The sequence below is a fragment of the Hypanus sabinus genome, chromosome 3 (assembly GCF_030144855.1).
Source record: "Hypanus sabinus isolate sHypSab1 chromosome 3, sHypSab1.hap1, whole genome shotgun sequence".
NCBI classification, from domain to species: Eukaryota; Metazoa; Chordata; class Chondrichthyes; order Myliobatiformes; family Dasyatidae; genus Hypanus; species Hypanus sabinus.
This window is the reverse complement of record NC_082708.1, coordinates 67,102,191-67,121,590: the sequence shown is the minus strand read 5'-3', so window position 1 is coordinate 67,121,590 and position 19,400 is coordinate 67,102,191. Positions and strand designations below refer to the sequence as shown.

Genomic DNA, 19,400 nt, shown 5'->3' with positions numbered 1-19,400 from the left:
AGCTGCGCATTGGCACACGCTCCCCAGGATAGGGCATCAGGGGGCTCATTGAGCCTTCCAGGCCGGTACAGGATGTCATAGTTGTAGGTGGAGATTTCTATTCTCCACCTCAAAATTTTATCATTTTTGATTTTGCCCCGCTGTTGGTTGCTGAACATGAACACAACTGAGTGCTGGTCGGTCAGCAAGGTGAACCTTTTGCCGGCGAGATAGTGCCTCCAGTGCCTAATAGCTTCCACTATGGCCTGGGCTTCTTTCTCCACTGCGGAGTGCCAAATTTCAGGGCCTTGAAGGGTACGAGAGAAGAATGCTACTGGCCTTCCTGCCTGATTGAGGGTAGCAGCCAGCGCAAAGTCGGAGGCGTCACTCTCTACTTGGAAGGGAATGGTCTCATCCACCGCATGCATCATTGCTTTGGCAATGTCCCCTTTAACATGGCTGAAGGCCGCGCGGGCCTCGGCAGAGAGGGGAAATGCGGTGGACTTGACCAGGGGGTGGGCCTTGTCTGCGTAGTGAGGGACCCATTGGGCGTAATAGGAAAAGAAGTTCAGGCACCGTTTGAGGGCTCTGAAGGTGGTGGGAAGAGGGAGTTCCAACAGGGGCGCATACGCTCGGGATCAGGGCCAATGACCCCGTTCTCCACGACATACCCAAGGATAGCAAGTCGGGTGGTTCTGAACACACACTTGTCCCTGTTATAGGTAAGGTTAAGAATTTTGGCTGCTTGGAAAAATCGTTGGAGGTTGGTGTTGTGATCCTGCCAGTCGTGACCGCAGATTGTGATATTATCCAGATATGGGAACGTGGCCTTCAGTTGGCACTGGTCCACCATCTGGTCCATTTCCCTCTGGAAGACAGAGACACCATTTGTGACACTGAAGGGGACGGGCAGGAAGCGATAGAACCTGCCGCCCGCCTCGAAGGCAGTATAGGGGTGGTCTTTCGGGTGGATGGGGAGCTGGTGATAAGCGGATTTCAGGTCTATGGTCGAGTACACCTTGTACTGAGCTATCTGATTGACCATATCCACGATGCGGGGTAGAGGGTACGCGTCAGGCTGCATGAACCTATTGATGGTCTGGCTATAGTCCACGACCATCCTATTTTTCTGCCTGGTCCGAACAACAACTACCTGGGCCCTCCAAGGACTTGTGCTTGGCTCAATGATCCCCTCCCTGAGCAGCCGCTGCACCTCTGACTGAATGAAGGCCCTGTCCCCCGCGCTGTACCTCCTGCTTTTAGTTGCCACAGGTTTACAGTCGGGGGTCAGGTTGGTGAACAGCAGTGGGGGAGGGATCTTGAGGGTGGAGAGGCTGCAAGTGGTGTCAGTAGCGCAGCTGTCGGCATGGTGCTGGGTGGGATGTGTGGGTTGGGGTGTGTGTGGGGGCAGTAGCGGGGTAAGTGATGAATTCCCACAGAACTGAGGATTTCTGCCAGTGACTGGCGGGAGGGGCCCGTCATACTCCATTGTCACACTTTTCAGGTGGCTCTGGAAATTGAGCCCCAATAGCACAGGGGCATACAGTTGAGGTATGACCAGTAACGCAAAGTCCCAATATTCAGTGATCTGCACCACTAGTGTCACTACACAACCCCCCCCCCCCCCCCCCAGATGTCTGTTGTATGCAATCCAGAAGTCATGGTGACCCTCTGGCTTACTGGCCACGTCACGAGTCTGCAGCGTTGCACCGTGTCCGGGTGAATAAAACTCTCAGTGCAGCTAGTCCTGTGCCCCTCCACCAGGATGTCCATCATTGACCTTGCGAGCTGGTGTGCAGCACTTTGGTCGAGGGTCACAGAGGCCAGGGTTGAATCGCCGTATTGGTGCCCGGCAAGCACCAGTAGGTCGGAGGTGGGGCGAGGACGCACCGACAAAGATGGCCGCCCCCATGCCTCGCAAGCGGCGGGCAGGCAAGATGGCGACCCCCATGCCTCATACACGGTGCTGCTCGACCCTGCTCGTGGTTTGGATTTACAGGCCTTGGCGAAGTGGCCCTTCTTGCTGCAGCTGAAGCAGGTAGCTTCTCCGGCCGGGCAGTGTTTTCGGGGGTGCTTTTCGAGTCCGCAGAAGTAACACTGCATGGACTTGTGACTGGCAGCAGCCGTGGTCGATTCGCCGGTGGGTTGCGGGGTCTGCAGTGTCCATGAGGCCAGCGGGAGATTGCGTGCCTGGACAGCATCAGCGTTGTGCAGAGCGGCCTCCAGTGTATTGGCCAGCTCGATCGCTGAATGTAAGGTAAGATCGGCGTGTTCCAGTAGCCGCTGGCGCATGTACACTGACCTGATCCCCGTAGCGAAAGCGTCTCTTACTAGCAGCTCCGCATGCTGTTCCGCTGTCCGCCCCCTGCAGTCGCAGGCCTGCACGAGTGTCTGTAGGGCCCGGACAAACACCCCGCTCGACTCTCCGGCTCGCTGCTGCCGTGTCACTAAGCGATGTCTTGCGTAGACGGTGTTCACCAGCCAACGGTGTTGTCTTTTGAGGGCATCCATCACACCCCAGTAGTCCGTTTGGTCTCTGATCATGGTGTAGACCCTTGGACTGATCCTGGAGAGGAGAACCCTGCGCGTTGTGGCAGGGTCGGTGACATGAATCTCCTCCAGGTACGATTCAAAGCGTGCTAGACAGAGTTCGAAAGCGTCGCCGGCTTCCTGGGATTGAGGGTCGAGATCCAATCTGTCAGGTCGTAAAATGCTCTCCATGTTTTAAAATTGCTGCTAATAAAATTGATGCACCATCAATAACTCTCAGAGATGTGAAGTGAATGATAGGCTTTTATTAGCAGCAAAAGGGAGCACAACATCTCGGACACTGAGGGAGGAGCAGTGCCCCAATCACCTTTATACAGGGGTCTGTGGGAGTTGCCACAGGAGCAGTCAGCAGAGGGGCATGTCCAGACAGGTATACATAGCTTACCACAGGGGGGTAGATACTTTTTATAGCCATTGTAACTTAAAATTATGTTGTTACATAATTGTAATAAAAACTGAGGCAGTAACTGCTAACAAACACAAAATGCTGACGAGCTCAGCAGGTCAGGCATTTATGGAAATTAATAAACAGTCGACATTTCAGACCAAGGACCTTTCTCAGGACTGGAAGGAAATGGAAAGACGTCAGAATAAAGAAGTGGGGGGGGGGGGGGTAGGAGAACGAGCTACAAGGGTATAGGTGAAGCCAGCCAGGTGGGAAAGGTAAAGAACTGGAGAAGAAGGAATCTGATAGGAAAACAGAGTGGGCCATGGGAGAAAGGGAACGAGGAGTGGCACCAGAGAGAGGCAGGTGAGGAGGAGATGGGGATTAGAAGAGGGAAGGGAGAAGGAAAATAATATTTCCAGAAGTGGAGATCAATGTCCATACCATCAGGTTGGAAGCAGAATATCTGTTGATTGCAGGGATATGTGCCAGGAGGGAGATTAATGGGTGGAGTTAGAGACAAGGGAATTACAGAAGGAGCAGTCGGTGCAGAAAGCAGAGAATGTGTGGGGGGTGGGGGAGGAATGAGTTTGGTGAAAGATGGGGTGAGCGTGGATGTCTGGAGGAGATGCACGTGGAGGAAGGGAAATCCCAGTCTTTGAAGGAGGAGGACATTTCTTAAGTCCTGGAATGGAAAATTGTGTCCTGGGAACAAATGAAGCAAAGATAAAGAAACTGAGGTAAGGCAATAGCATTTGTACAGGAGACAGGGTAGAAAAGGGTACAGTCAAGACCACCATTGGAATCAGTAGATTTATAAAAGATACCAGTTGATAATTTCTTTCCACAGATGGAGGTGAAGAGATCAAGAAAGGAGAGAGAGGAGTCAGAAATGGACCAAGTGAATTTAAGGGCAGAGTGGAAGCTGAAAGCAAAGTTGATGAAATTGATGAAACATGAAACAGCACCAATGCAATCATCAATATAGTGCCGGAAGTTAGGCGGCATTACCGGGGAAGGCTTGGAACATGGCCTGCTCTGTGTAGCCAATGAAAATGCAAGCATAGCTGGGGCCCACGTTGGTGCCCATGGCTTCCCCTTAGAAAATGGAAGGAGCTGACAGAGAAATTGTTGAGGCGCTGGATGACTTCAGCCAGATGGAGGAGGGGAACTGGTTGTGTCTTCTTTTGAAAGAGAAACAAGAGAGCTTTAAGGTCTTCTTAACGGGGTGGGGGGGGGAGAGAATAAAAATGTATAGGGACTAGATATCCATGGTGAAAATAGGGTGATCAGGCCAGGGAACTGAAAATTGTTGAGGAGACTGGGAGCATGTAGTGTTGCAGATGTAGGTGGGAAGGGACTGAACCAAGGGGGATAGAATGGAGTCAAGGTATGAGGACATGAGCTCAGTGGGGCAGGAGCAGGCAGAGATGGGGTACAGTCAAGTTTGTGGATGTTGGGCAGAAGGTAGAAGCGAGCAGTGAGGGGTAAGGAAACTATGAGTTTGGTGGCAGCGGATGGAAGTTCTCCAGAGTTGCTGAGGTCAGTGTTGGTGTCAGAGACAATTTTCTGATAATCCAGAGTGAGGTCCTTAAGAGGTGTTTGAGAGTTGCCACCTTGCCTCAACAAGGTAGAAGCAGTCCACCACACTACAATAGCAACCGTTTTGTCTACAGGTTTGATGGCAGGGTTGGGAGTCGTGCGGAGAGAGTAAAGAGGGGGTAAGGTTCGAGGAGAAGAGAGGAGTACTGAAGTCCAGTAACTGCTATCAAGACAGGGCATTAGGCCATTCTCCAAGTGCTCAGCAGGTGAACCAAAGGTAGCAGAGGGAAGTGAACTGGTGATTCATGGAAAGTTGGCTTGCATTGGACTATTAACAGACTTGTCTACTGAAATCTGAGTATAATGCAACATTTAACTTGTAACAAGTAGTGGTAAAAACGATCTTGTATTGTCTTACTGGCCGTTACACCTCTGGTGTTCAGGGCAGCACTGAAGGTCCTCCATCACTGGCAGTGTTGGAAGCTTCCTTCATCACGTCAATAGCTTCTTCTCCGTTTTCATTACTGTCATGCTAGTACCATCGCACTCAATGTAGAAAGGTTCTTCATTATTGTTTCAGTACAATTTTCTTTTACCAGTGTGTCGTTAGCCTTGAGCTGAACCCCATGGAATGTGGTATATAAGCTGACTGTGGCCTTTCATTCCAGATGAGAAGGAAGAGAACAACTGATCACTATTGCATGTATCTAACAACTTTCTGCAAAGCGTAAATTTTCTAATCTCGAGTTAGAACTAAAAATATTCTTCATCACAGGATACATTTCAAAGCAACTTTAAAAGAATACATGGAACAGGATGTCACACTGGCTTATCTGCTTGAGAGCATAGATTATTGTCACTTTCTTGGGGTAAATACTTCATTTAGGGAAGACCAGAAGATACAGCAATAGGTAAACACGTAGACAGGATTCTAGTTGAAGAGATCATTAACATCAAAAGATAAACTCAGAACACTGCTTTTATTGTGGTGACATCTACTCACACACAGCAGAATATCCTGCTGAGGTGAAACAGTGAAAAACTCAACCATTTTCAGAAAGCTTGTCAATCAGCAAGCCCAATACATAGGAACCTGTCAAAGTGCACAGTCAATGCTGAAGCTGATGCAGAAATTTTTAACGTTTCCGATGCATATATGCGGTGTTTTACCACATTCACTGGGGCCCCATGCAACTAGTAGGAAGCAAATGTCACAGAACCATGTGGTAACTACATGAGTAGGAACACAGTGGAAAAAACAATGACACTGAACAGCATCAAAGCCACAAAACTTTTTTTTTTGCTTTATCATCTTTTATGACAGCATTTCAGTATTAAGAGTAGAAATGCTTTGCAGAAACCACATCTTGTGATTGTAGATTGCAACACTTGCACAATGTTCATGAATTGGTGATCATACCAGTATTAAATCATGTGCTGGTGGAACGCAGCAACTATAGGAAGAAGCACAGTCCACTTTTCCAGCCGACACCACCATCGTCAGGACTAACTGAAAGAAAAGATAGTAAGAGATTTACTATCACCATCAACTCTGCTCTCAAACACATCACTCCCATTTCACGCACATCTGCTCTCACCCCACTCTGGATAGGGTTCCCCTTGTCATCACCTACCACCCCACCAACCTCTGAGTCCAACATATAATTCTCTGTGACTTCTGCCATCTCCAACGGAATCCCACTACCAAGCACATCTTTCCCTCCCCCACTTTCTGCAGGGATCGCTCCCTACGCGACTCCCTTGTCCATTCATTTCCCCCCCCATCCCTGCCCACCGATCTCCCTCCTGGCACTTATCCATGTAAGCGGAACAAGTGCTACACCTGCCCTTACACTTCCTCCCTCACCACCATTCAGGGCCCCAGACAGTCCTTCCAGGTGAGGCGACACTTCACCTGTGAGTCGGCTGGTGTGGTATACTGTGTCCGGTGCTCCCAGTGTGGCCTTTTATATATTGGTGAGACCCAACGCAGACTGGGAGACCGTTTCGCTGAACACCTACGCTCTGTTCACCAGAGAAAGCAGGATCTCCCAGTGGCCACACATTTTAATTCTGCATCCCATTCCCATTCTGATATGTCTATCCATGGCCTCCTCTACTGTCAAGATGAGGCCACACTCAGATTGGAGGAACAACACCTTATATACCAGCCGGGTAGCCTCCAACCTGATGGCATGAACATTGATTCCTCTAACTTCCGTTAATGCCCCTCCTCCCATTCTTATCCTAATTCCTAATTTATTTCCCCTCTTCTTTTTTCCTCTCTTTGCCCCTCTCACAATCACTCTTTGCCTGTTTTCCATCTCCCTCTGGTCCTCCCTTCCCTTTCTTTCTTTCTCCCTAGGCCTCCCATCCCATGATCCTTTACCTTCTCCAGCTATCGCTTTTGCCAATCACCTTACCAGCTCTTAGCTCTTCCACACCCTCCCCCTCCTGTCTTCTCCTATTGTTTCAGATTTCCCCCTCCCACTTTCAAATCTCTTACTATCTTTTCTTTCAGTTAGTCCTGACGAAGGGTCTCGGCCCGAAACGTCAACTGTGCATCTTCCCATTGATGCTGCCTGGCCTGCTGCGTTTCACCAGCATTTTGTGTGTGTTGCTTGAATTTCCAGCATCTGCAGATTTCCTCATGTTTGCGTTTTTAAATCATGTGCTGTTAGTTATTTAGAAGGGCATCTACAGTAATTTATGCAATATGTTATTCCCAGTACTCAAAAAAGGAACTGTGTAAACTTAAAAATCAATTTTAAAGTTTGGTTCCTAAGACCAGATTGCTTAGTTGAATACACAATAAATACCGTAAATGATTCACATGTCTGTAACTACAATGTAAAAGTTACCAAAATCAAATATCAGTACCCACTGCCCAATTTCCTAGTGGGGGGGGGGTGGTTATGGGATAAGCTCCCACTACCTATAAAGTGCTCCAAATGGCATGGGACTCTAACAGCCTCTGACAACCAAGTCCAACTCTTGGTCTTCACGTGTGGCTTAGCTACTAGGCCCGGCGGGACTGTTCCTAGTAACAAGGGGCAAAGGCAGACCAATGGCACCTCAAAACCAGTTGCTTCGGGCAGGTGGGGCTTGTCAACTTTGGACGCAGTCCGCCTAGAAGGAAAACCAATTTTAAACCTCTGCTGCCTTGTGGCCATACCTACCAATGGGAAAGGCTTTGGGAGTAAACCTTGAGAAGAAACCTGGAGCCAGGGTCACTAAGGCAGTTTGATGTTGTTTACAACTTCATTCTGGCAGCCTCTGTGACAGCTTTGGTGCCAAACTGTATCAACGCTTGCTATTCCCTTGGACTACAACAGTGACGTGGAGAGGGGGAACCCATTGCATGGGCAACAGCCAGTTCTTCAAATCTTCCCACCCAGACTTGCACCCTGCAGAGGACGGTCCACCAGAGGCACAAACCCATGACCCCCTGAGATCGATGGCTGCCTACTTGTACTACCAGCCACAGTTCAATGTCAGAGTGGCTTATAATGATCAACAAACTAGTGGTCATTTCTTTGTAATTATAGACAACTATAATATAACCACAATTACAGCACTGTCAGTTTCAGGTCCATCAAAATTACTACCCAAAGCTTGATTGCATCTTCACTCTGTCTCGTGCTCCACATAATTTGCGAGCAGGCACTGGGAATTGGTCAACAGGTATAGATTACAAACTTTCAGAAGTCACAAGATTCACGCATTGCATAATTTGAAGCTTAGGCTAAAGACAGAATCTAGGTGTGGTGAGCCATCAAGCAAAAATAGTCTACAATCTTGGTGGAGAAAAGGTCCATATAAAGTGAGATAGAACAATGACTACTCTAACAGGGCAGTCGACAACAGGAAGATAAAGTGTGTACACAATCAAATGTACTATGTTAGCTAATCTTGATTGTTTTAAACTGAATAATTGGGAGCAAAGTTCACTGAAGAAGAAATTTAGAAAATTGAAGTCAGTTATGAGTGTAATGATATTGTACTGTTAATCAGGATATGCAAGGGAGTAACATAACATACAAGATTGCAGCACCAAGGACAAATTAGGGGAAATGGTGATAAGCTTTATTTTTCCTGAACCTACACAGCTTTTGCAATAAGGTAGTTGAATTGATGGTATCTAGGAAAGGAAATGGGTATGACCCAAGAGATGTAATAGCAAATGATGCAGGCATTTCAGTGGAATAGACTGTAAAAAATATACACAGAGATCAAACAGAAGTAACAAGTGATGGCAGCTCAGAAGATCAAAACATAGAATCAGTTTGGGTGAAGATGAGAAACAGCAAGCTAAAACTTTCCTGGTAGGAGCAATATACAGTACAGCTAACTGTAGCTATAATTGTATAAATTTAAGAAAGATACTGCAATACAGGTGACACACACAAAATGCTGGTGGAACGCAGCAGGCCAGGCAGCATCTATAGGAAGAAGTACAGTCGATGTTTCGGGCCTACGAGGTCGAGTTGCTAGCTCAACACTCAAGCCAGGCACGGATGGACAGCGTGCAAGGGAGCCGGCCAGGTTCAAACTTGGGACCTCTGGCCCCAAAGTCCAGCACTGATGCCGCTATGCCACCAGCCGTTGATTAAAGATTATAAGGAAATGCAAAATTCTCCTTGTCAACCTCGGATGCATTCATAAAAAAAATGCATGGGACGTTTTCAAAAGAATTACAAAAAAAAATTAGTTTAGCTTTCTGTAGTTCAGTATTTACAGTAAGCACAAATACATAGAGTGAGCATGAAATCAGACAACAACGAGTATTTGAAAGGGAGTGTTTTGAACTCAAAGGATTTGAGCAGGTCCATTCATCTGCAGCCCAAAGTGCAATGTGCAACGCTTCAGGACTGGGAGTGGTTTGAAACCATGAGACATTCCAAACAGGAGGCAAGTACCTCATGAGTACGTTACAAAGTGACTTGGACTTGGCTTGTGTTCCAAGGATAAAAGGAAGTGATCACAGTTCATGGTTAAGGGGATTTCCATAAAGTGGGAGAGAAGTTTAATTCAGCTTCTAATCCTATTTAACAGACATGAAGTGGTTGCTTGCTTTGATAAATTAAGTTATATTAGGAAGGTATATAAAAAGGTTATTCAAAAACAATCAAAGTCAAATTTATTATCAGAGTGCATACATGTCACCATATACAACCCAGGGATCCTTTTTCGATGGGCATACTTGGCAAATCTATAGAACAGTAAATGTAAACAGGATCAATTGCCAAACTGTGCACAAATGCAGTTATAAATAAATAGCAATAAATAACAAGCATAAAATAGCAAGAAAAAAAGAGTCCTTAAATGAGTGTAGTTGATCCCTTTTGTTCAAGAGTCTGATGGTTGAGAGGTAGTAACTGTTCTTGAACCTGGTGGTCATATGGGTCAAAGAATGTCGAATCTTTCTAGGTGGAGTTAAGAACCTGCAGGGGCTAAAAAAAAACATTATGGGAATACAGTAATATGTAGGCAAGGGAGGAGGCATTTGATAAGGTGCCTCACGTGAGGCTGCTTAACAAGATAAAATCCTATGGTGTAACAGGAAATATACTAGCATGCATAGTGGAATGGCTGACAGGCAGGAGGCAGCGAGTGGGAATAAAGGGGACCTTTCCTGGTTGGCTACCAGTGACTGGTGGTATTCCTCAGGGGTCAGTATTGGCACTGCTACTTTTCACATTGTTTGTCAATAATTTAGCCATCAATTCCACTACCTTTGTGGCAAAGTTTGCAGATGATATGAAGATAGGTGGAGGGGTAGGTAGTGATGAGGAAGCAATGCGATTGCAGCAGGACTTGGACAAGTTGGAAGAATGGGGGAGGGGGAAGTGGCAGATGGAATATAGTAACACACACAAAATGCTGGTGGGAAACAGCAGGCCAGGCAGCATCTCTAGGAAGAAGCACTGTCAACGTTTCGGGCTGAGACCCTTCGTCAGGACTTACTGAAAGTAAAAGTGGTAGGAGGGGGAGGGGGAAATGTGAAATGATAGGAGAAGACCGGAAGGGGTGGGATGAAGCTGAGAGCTGGAAGGGTGATTGGCAAAAGGGATACAGAGCTGGAGAAGGGAAAGGATCATGGGACAGGAGGCCTGAAGAGAAGGGGCAGGGAGGCACCAGAGGGAGATGGAGAACAGGCAAAGAGTGATGGGCAGAGACAGAGAAAAAAAGAAAAAGGGGGGGAACTAAATATGTCAGGGATGGGGTAAGAAGGGGAGGAGGGGCATTAACAGAAGTTAGAGAAGTCAATGTTCATGCCATCAGGTTGGAGGCTACCCAGCCGGTATATAAGGTGTTGTTCCTCCAACCTGAGTGTGGATACATTTTGACAGTAGAGGAGGCCATGGATAGACATATCAGAATGGGAATGGGACGTGGAATTAAAATGTGTGGCCACTGGGAAATCCTGCTTTCTCTGGCGGACAGAGCGTAGCTGTTCAGCGAAACGGTCTCCCAGTCTGTGTCATATAGTGTTGGGAAATGTATGATCATGCATTTTGGTAAAAGGAACAACAGTGCAAGCTATTATCTAGATGGGGAAAATTTGCAAACATCAGAGGTGCAAAGGGACTCGTATAAGACTCATAGAACAATACAGCACAGTACAGGCCATTCAGCCCTCTATGATGTGCAGACCCTTAAACCCTGCCTTATAACCCTCCACCTTAAATCCCTCCATATACCTCCCAGAAGGTTAATTCACATGTTGAGTCTGTGGTAAAGAAGGTAAATGCAAAGTTGGCATTTATTTCAAGGGGAATAGAATATAAAACAAGGAGATACTGCAGACATTAGTCAGCCCACACTTATGAGTATTGTCAACAGTTTTGGACCCCTTATCTCAGAAGGATAAAACTGAATCCAGAGATTTATTTTGTACTGGCTCTGTACATTAACAAAAGGTAAAAAAAAGATTTTACAAAACTACTTGCAACATTAAAAGGGAAATGTGTAGAACTGTATATTGAGTAAAAAATAAAACAGCGGGAACAATCCAGGTTGGTTTCGGCTTTGGATTCCAGCGTTTGCCGTTTCTCATACCACCGTGTAAACTTCATACAGAGCTGTTTATATGAAAGAACACCTGCAATTATTTCCCTTTTCACTCTTAACGTTTCTGTAACGAGTTTTCGGCACTTTTGGACAGGGTGCCAAGCGCCCTTACTTTCCGGCCCACACACACAAAACGCTGCAGGAACTCATTAGATCAGTGGAAAGTAATTACGGTCGACATTTCGGACCGAGACCGTCACGGGATGGAAAAGGGGGTAAGAAGGTGGGGTGAAGGGAACCGAGCCACTGTTTCTTCTCAGTCTTAAATGACCTTGCCACTGATTCCGAGATCATGAACTCGAATTGAAAAAACACCCTAGCCAGAGGATCAGCCTTTCAGTATCTATCCTTAAAATTTTACAACTGAGTTTCTGGCCACCTACCGAAGTTTATGGAGAAAATAACAAAAACCCCAGTCAGTACGGGGGTGTGGGAGGGGAAGTGATACCTTCCCTAATGCACAAAAACAGAAATTCGGGTAACACTGCAAGAAGCGAGCCTGACTCACCGACCCGCCGGGTTCCTCAAATCACGTGGTCAGTCACCGGACCATGTCGGTCACATGACCCATTCCGGTAAAAGCGCTGTGCTCATTCTATGTGCCTGAAGATTGAACCATGGTGCGGTATTTGTGCGTTCTGTTCTTCCTCGTAGTGCTCGCCACGGGCTCCACTTTCGCAGATACTCCGGCCAACTGCTCCTACGAAGACTTGCTGGGTACCTGGGTGTTTCATGTTGGGCAGGAAGGGCAGGACAGAAATGTTGATTGCTCCAATATGGGTGAGTTTAACACAAACTCTCTGTAAAACTTAATGAATCGGCTGCTTTCTTAAGTCTACTTGTAGGACGATTTATTTTAATGGTTAACTTTACAAACATGTAGCCAGTCGCTGATCGGTATTTGCATGAAAGGCTTAAACTTCCTGGAGAACTGCGAACATGTTGAAAAGTCTCAATCTCCCAAACAATATCACTGGATAAGATTTCTGCGATAATTGTCTATGTGCTGATTAGAGATATGACCATATAACTTCTAATTACTGTACTTTTTTAATGAGGAAAAGAACTCCCTTTTGTAGATCACGGACAATTTGGCTCAGATAATGAAACAGATTTCCTTAGTTGTTTAGACTCGACGGTTTTTTTTTACCTCTAGTTAGGGCTGTTAGGCGGAACTGTGAAAGCGTTTCTATGGGACAAGAAGCTAACATGAAAAAAGTGACCGCAGATGCTGGAATGTGGAAGGATAGATTTGATACAGTGTCGACCCGAAACTTAGTTATTTATTATAAAGTCATGTTTAAATTGTAATGTTTAAACCACCCTGTGCTCCCTGAAGCCATTGTAATTCTGAGAAATGTCCTGATTTTTTTTTTAAAAAAAGCACTTGCACAAAAAAGAGGAATTTATCGTTTTCCAAATTGAAGAATCATTCCTTGTAAAACAAAAAGGAAGTGAGAAGTTTAGGCATACAGCACAAGAACGGGCCCTTTGGCCTATGATATTTTGCCAAACTAATTTCCAACTGAGACCTAATCCCTTCTGCCTCCTCCCCCCCGCCATGCTTTTCATATCCACGTGGTAATCTGCAAGCCCTTTTAAACTTCTCAGTGGTATCTGCCACCACCACTTCTGGTAGTGCATTCTAGACCCCTAAAACTTGTCTTGCACATCTCCTTTGAATTTACACTCTTTGCACCTTAAATGCATGCCCTCTACTAATTAGACATTTTGAAAATGGGGGGAGAAAAAATACTCAAAGAAATGTCTAAACCTCGTAATCTTGTAAACTTTTCTATCACAAACAACAAGAGGGAATCTTCAGATGCTGGAAATCTGAGCAGTACTCACAAAATGCTGGGGGAACTCAGGTCTGGCAGCATCTATGGAAAACAAATACTGTAGACGTTTCGGGCCAAAACCCTTTGGCAGGACTGGAGGGAAAAGATGAGTAGATTTAAAAGGTGGGGTGGGGGAGAGAAACACAAGGTGACTGGTGAAACTGGGGGGAGGGGCTATGAAGTAAAGAGCAGGGATGTTGATTGCTGAGATACAGGGCTGGAGAAGGGGTGAGTCTGATAGATGGGCATAGAAGGCCATGGGAGAAAGAAAAGTTGGGGGAAGGGGGAGAGAAAGAAGCACCAAAGGAAAGTAATGGACAGGCAAGGAGATAATGTGAGAGAGGGAAAAGGGGATGGGGAATGGTGAAGGAGAGAGGTGGTGGGGGGCATTACCGGAAGTTTGAGAAATCGATGTTCATGCCATCAGGTCGGTGGCTACCCAGACGGAATAGACTGAAAACACAACATGCTGGCAGAACTCATCAGGCCAGACAGCATCTATGGGAGGAGGTAGTGACGACGTTTCGGGCCAAAACCCTTCATCAGGAGTGAAGTAACATGGGTTGGTCGAGGGGGATAAGAAGTGGGGGGAGGGATGTAGAGAGCTGGGAAGTGATAGGCTAAAGGGAAATGGGCGAGGGGAAGGTGGAGAATTATGGGAAATAAAAGAGAAAGAAAGGTAGGGCTGGGGGGAGATTATGAGGCCACATGCACGTCGATGGAGCAATACCTTATCTCCTGCCTAGGTAGCCTCCTACCTGTCGGCATGAACATTCAACTCACAGACCTCCGTTGATACCCCCTGCCCCCACCCTTACCCCCATCCCTATCTATAATTTTAGTCTGGTTCTCTTTCTCTCTTTTCCCCCCTCACTATAATCTCCCCCCAGCCCTACCTTTCTTTCTCTTTTATTTCCCATAATTCTCCACCTTCCCCCTAGCCCATTTCCCTCCAACCTATCACTTCCCAGCTCTCTACTTCATCCCTCCCCCCACTTCCTATCCCCCCCTCGACCAACCCATGTTACTTGACTCCTGATGAAGGGTTTCAGCCCAAAACGTCGTCACTACCTCCTCCCATAGATGCTGTCTGGCCTGCCGAGTTCTGCCAGCATTTTGTGTTTTTATTTATTTTCGGCATCTGCAGATTCACTCGTGTTGCATATGGAATATAAGGTGTTTTTCCTCTAACCTGAGTGTGGCCTCATCGAGATAGTAGAGGAGGCCATGGATTGACATATGGGAATAGGAACTTGAATTAAAAATGGTGGCTACTGGGAGATCCAGCTTTTGACGGATGGAGCGTAGGTGCTCGGCAAAACGGTTTCCCAATCTACGTCGGGTCTCACCAATATACGGGAGGCCACACCGGGTGCACCAGTACCAGTAGATGACACCAACAGACTCACAGGTGAAGTGTCGCCTCACCTGGAAGGACTGTTCGGGGTCCATGAATGGTAGTGAGGGAGGTGGTGTAGGGGCAGGTGTAGCACTTGTTCTACTAGCAGTGTTACGACCCCGTAACTGGGTTACTTACCAGCAAAGATAGAGGTGTCCGTTGGAGTCTGGTGATACCATTTTTAACAGTATTTATTAGAAAAAATACACAAATAATATCAATGCAAATATACAGATAATATACGTCGTCAATACTAAACCTAAAAGTGTGGGTATAATAATAATCAATAAGAAACAAGCTCTATCATTGTCTAGGGGATAATGAATTGTCCAATGGAAATCTAAAGTTCATTTCAGTTCATACAGGCTGCAGCTGTTATTTGTTTGTCGCTGTGTTGCAATTGTTGGAGAGTGAAATAGAAGAATAACTTGCCGACTTTCCTTGGTACGGTCTTGATCCGTATCCGTCCTTCAGCTAAACCATTCCATGGAGGACTCGCCACCCAGGCAAGGATGGACACACACACAAGCCCCCCCACCGGTCTCGTACATTTCTTCTGGTGTGTCTAAGGGGTGTTCCCCAGACCCGTCTTTTATCCCTACTCACAGGGTCTCAGATGTCAATCAGGTTGGGATGATGCAATCTCTCAACCAGACCACTCTGGTTGTCCCCTGAGGGGTTTCAATGAATAGTACAGTACTCAATACACAATTCCTTCTCCAAGAGACAATAGCAGTAATCAGTGGTTCTGTTCCGCTTGTGTCAGGAGACATTCCACCTTGTGTATTCTGCGTTGTCAACAACAACTGCCTTTGCTGTGATCCTGCGTGTCTCTCTCATTATTGACATGATGTGTATCTCTCTCATTTCCTGGGTCTCAGACCCAAAATAATAGCGATCTTGCGATTCTCAAAAAGGAGGGGGCGATTTTGCACCCTTCGGCCCATCAGAGTTGCTCCACATTCGTAACAGCAGGAATAAGTGCCAGGAAGGAGATCAATGGACAAGGGAGTCGAGTAGGAAGCAATCCCTGCGGAAAGTAGAAAGTGGGGTGGGAGAGTAGGGAAAGATGTGCTTGGTAGTGGGTCCAGTTGAAGATGGCAGAAGTTCAAGAGAATTGTGTGCTGGGTGCGGAGGCTGGTGTGGTGGTAGGTGAGGACGAGAAATCCTATCCCTGGTAGGGTGGCAGGAGGATGGGGTAAGAGCAGATGTACGTGAAATGGAAGAGATGCGGTTGAGGACAGCATTGATCGTGGAGGAGGGCAAGCCCCTGTCTTTGTAAAAGGAGAACATCTCCTTCATTCTGGAATGAAATGATGCCTCATCCTGAGAACAGATGCGGCAGAGATGGAGGAATTCAGAGAAAGAGATAGTGTTTTTACAAGTAACAGGGTGGGAAGAGTCTCCAGGTAGCTGTGTGAGTCCATGGGTTTATAATAGAAATCAGTAGATGAGCAGTCTCCAGAGATAGAGACGGTGAGATCAAGAAAGTGGAGGGAGATGTTGGAAAGGGACCAGGTAAATTTGAGGGCAAGGTGGAAGTTGGAGGCAAAGTTGATGAAATAGACCAGGATTGGAACATAGACCGTTCCGTGTAGCCAACAAACAGGCCGGCTTAGCTGGAACCCATGCGAGTGCCCATGGCTACACCTTTTGTTTGAAGGAAGTGGGAGGAGCCAAAGGAGAAGTTTATTAAGAGTGAGGACAAGTTCCACTAGGCAGATGGGAGTGGTGGTGGAGGGGAACTGGTTCAGTCTGGTGATAAGTTCTGGAGTAGAGTAGTGATTTTTCATTTCTATCAGGACTCTTAACCTCTGCTATGGCAGAGAAAACAACCTTAGTTTGTCCAATCTCACGTAATAGCACATGCCTCCTAATCCACAAAGTTCACAAGAATGACTCCAGGAATGAAAGGGCGACTGTATGATGAGTGATGGATGGCTCTGGGCCTACATTCCCTGGATTTCAGAGGAATGAGAGGTGACCTAATTGAAACCTATCGAATATTGAAAGGCCTAGATCAAGTGGATGTGGAGAGGGTGTTTCTTATGATGGGAGGCTCTAGGGCCAGAGGGCACAGATTCAGAATAGACTGACATCCATTTAGAATGCAGATGAGGATTTTCTTTAGCCAGAGCTTGGCAAATCTGTGTAATTTGTTTTCACAGGCGGCTGTGAGGTCAGGTCATTGGGTTTATTTAAGGTGGAAATTGATAGGTTCTTAATTAGTCAGGGTGCGATTGGTTGCAGGGAGAAGACGGGAGAATAGGGTTGAGAGGGAAATGGATCAGCCATGATGAAATGGCAGAGCAGACTTGCTGACAGAATGGCCTCCTATGTCTTGTGGTCTAATCCAGGTAAACCTCTATTGTTCCCTCTCCAGAGCCTGACATTCTCCTACAATGAGGTGACTAGAACTGAATACAATACTCCAGATGTGGCCTAACTAGCTGCAAATAACTTCCTGGCACTTGATTCAATGCCTTGACTAGTAAAAGTAAACATAACATCCCGTCGGATTGTGTGGGTGCTTTCAAGCAGTCATGGACTCCCTTGGTACATCAATGTTTTTAAGGGTACTGCCATTAACTGCATTCTTTTACATTTGATATTCTGCAATACAGTACTTGTCTGGATCAAAATCCACCTGTCATTCTCCCACTTGTATCTGAGCTGGTTTACAATCCCACTATCTCTCTTGACCACTTTCTACACTATCCACGACACTACCAATCTTTGTCATCTGGAAACTTAATTCATTTTTTTATGAAGATGATTTATATACTTTCACAAACAGTAGAGGTGCACACCTGCAAATCATCCCTGGACGTGAGCCTCCAGACAGAATAAGATCCATCGGCCATTGTCCTCTGTCTTCTATGGGCAGGCTGATTCCGAATCCACAATCAAAATCAGGTTTATTGTCACGAACACGCCGTGTAAATTGTTGATTTGCAGCAGCAACACAATGAAAGACTTATAATCCACAAAGGTAAATAATGCAAATAATCAATAACAAGGTAGTGTTCATAACAAGTTTTGTGAACCATTCAGGAATATGATGTCAGAGGGGAAGAAGTTGTTATGAGAATATTGAGTATGGGTCTGTTCTGATGGTAATAATGTGAGGAGGGCACGTTCCAGATGTTAAGGGTCTTTAATGGTGGATGCGACCTTAAGGCACTATCTGTTAAAGGTGTCATTATGGATCTCCTGCATCTTCATGTTCTGGATGAGCCTAGTATTAAGGACTTTGTTAACTGCCTTATTAAGACCATGTAATACAACATCTACTCCTCTACCGTGTTGATAACCTTCTCAAAAAAAAACCAAAACGAGTTAGACAGGACTTGCACTGCAAGAGCCGTATTGAATGTCCCTAATTAAGCCATGCTTTGCAAATGCTCATAAATCCCAAGCTTAAGAACCTTCTCCAATAGCTTCCCTATGACTGACAGGAGACTCACTGGTTTGTTTCCAGGATTATTCCTAAATGGGGGTGGCTTTAAGAAATATTCCTGTCAGAGTGGCTATACCTTTCTTATTTTTGGATTCTACCTCTATTATGCCTGTTCTGAGGGCAGCTGTGAAATTCTCTCTGATTAGCCTTCCTTTCTCTCCTCTAATCTCTTCTAAAACATTGAAGCCCTAGAACATTAAGCAGCTAGTCCTGTCCTCTCTATCAAGTCTTTGCAAATGCCAGAACAGCATAGTTCCATGCATTGATTAATGCTCTGTGTTTCATCTCTCTTGCCTGTAATACTCCTGGCATGAAAAGAAACACACTTCAACACCTCTGCACCATTGTTTCCATTATCTTTCTCCTGGCTGTACTTTATTACAGACCGACTGGTCATGATAGCTACCTTTCCTGCATTCCTTCCACTCCCTGACTTTATGCTTCGACTGAATTTCATTTCTCTGTCAACGTTCAGCCTCCAAACTGCTTCACTGCTACTTCGGCTATTCTACACCCCGCCCCCCCCCCCCCCCCCCATCTACCTGCTCCTTTGTAGCATGAACAAATCACCTGCTAGGATATTGAAGCCCATCCAGTTTGGGTGCAGCCTATCCCTCTTGGTCACTTATGTCCCAGAAGAAATCCCAGTGGTTCAAAAATGTGTGTCCCTGCCTTTTGAGCCAACTCTTCTGCCGTACCCTGTTATTGCCCTCATAGCACATGGCTCTTGGAATAATCTAGTAGAGATTACTGCTCTCAAGGAACTGTTTTTTTTACCTTTAGTAATTCCCAATATTCACTCCACAGAACAGCATTCCTTTTTCTATCTATGTCATTTGTGCCAGCGTGCACAGTGACTTCTGGCTGCTCCTCAAATGTTCTGTAATGGCTCAGATACCTGTGACCCTGGCAACAAGGAGGCAAGCCACCATCCTGGAGTCTTGAAGCCACAGATTCTCCTGACTAACCATAATAAGCCTCCTGTCACTAAAGTCCTGCTTGTCTTCACCTTTCTCTGCTACCATCTAAAATGGTACTATCACGTTGGAGGAACAACACCTCGTCTGCTGTCTGGGTATCCTCAACCTGATGGCATGAACATCAATTTCTCTAACTTCGAGTAATTTCTCCCTCTCTCCCTTCTCTCTTTTTCCATTCCCTGTTCTGGCT

General features: G+C 46.1%; 1 protein-coding gene and 1 long non-coding RNA gene across 2 annotated transcripts in view; one reads left to right on the top strand and one right to left on the bottom strand.

Moving 5' to 3' along the window:
- Positions 1 to 2,759: 2,759 nt before the first annotated feature.
- Positions 2,760 to 12,166, bottom strand: LOC132391414 (uncharacterized). Its single transcript, XR_009511199.1, has 3 exons — positions 12,039 to 12,166; positions 6,963 to 9,909; positions 2,760 to 5,966 (listed from the first exon to the last, which is right to left on the bottom strand). It is a non-coding gene; the product is annotated as an uncharacterized LOC132391414 (long non-coding RNA).
- ctsc (cathepsin C) overlaps positions 12,072 to 19,400 on the top strand; it is a 33,643-nt gene continuing 26,314 nt past the window's right edge. Inside the window, exon 1 of the mRNA XM_059964594.1 lies at positions 12,072 to 12,310. Coding sequence (XP_059820577.1) covers positions 12,148 to 12,310 — 163 coding nt within the window. The 5' untranslated portion in view covers positions 12,072 to 12,147. The remainder of the gene's footprint in view (positions 12,311 to 19,400) is intronic.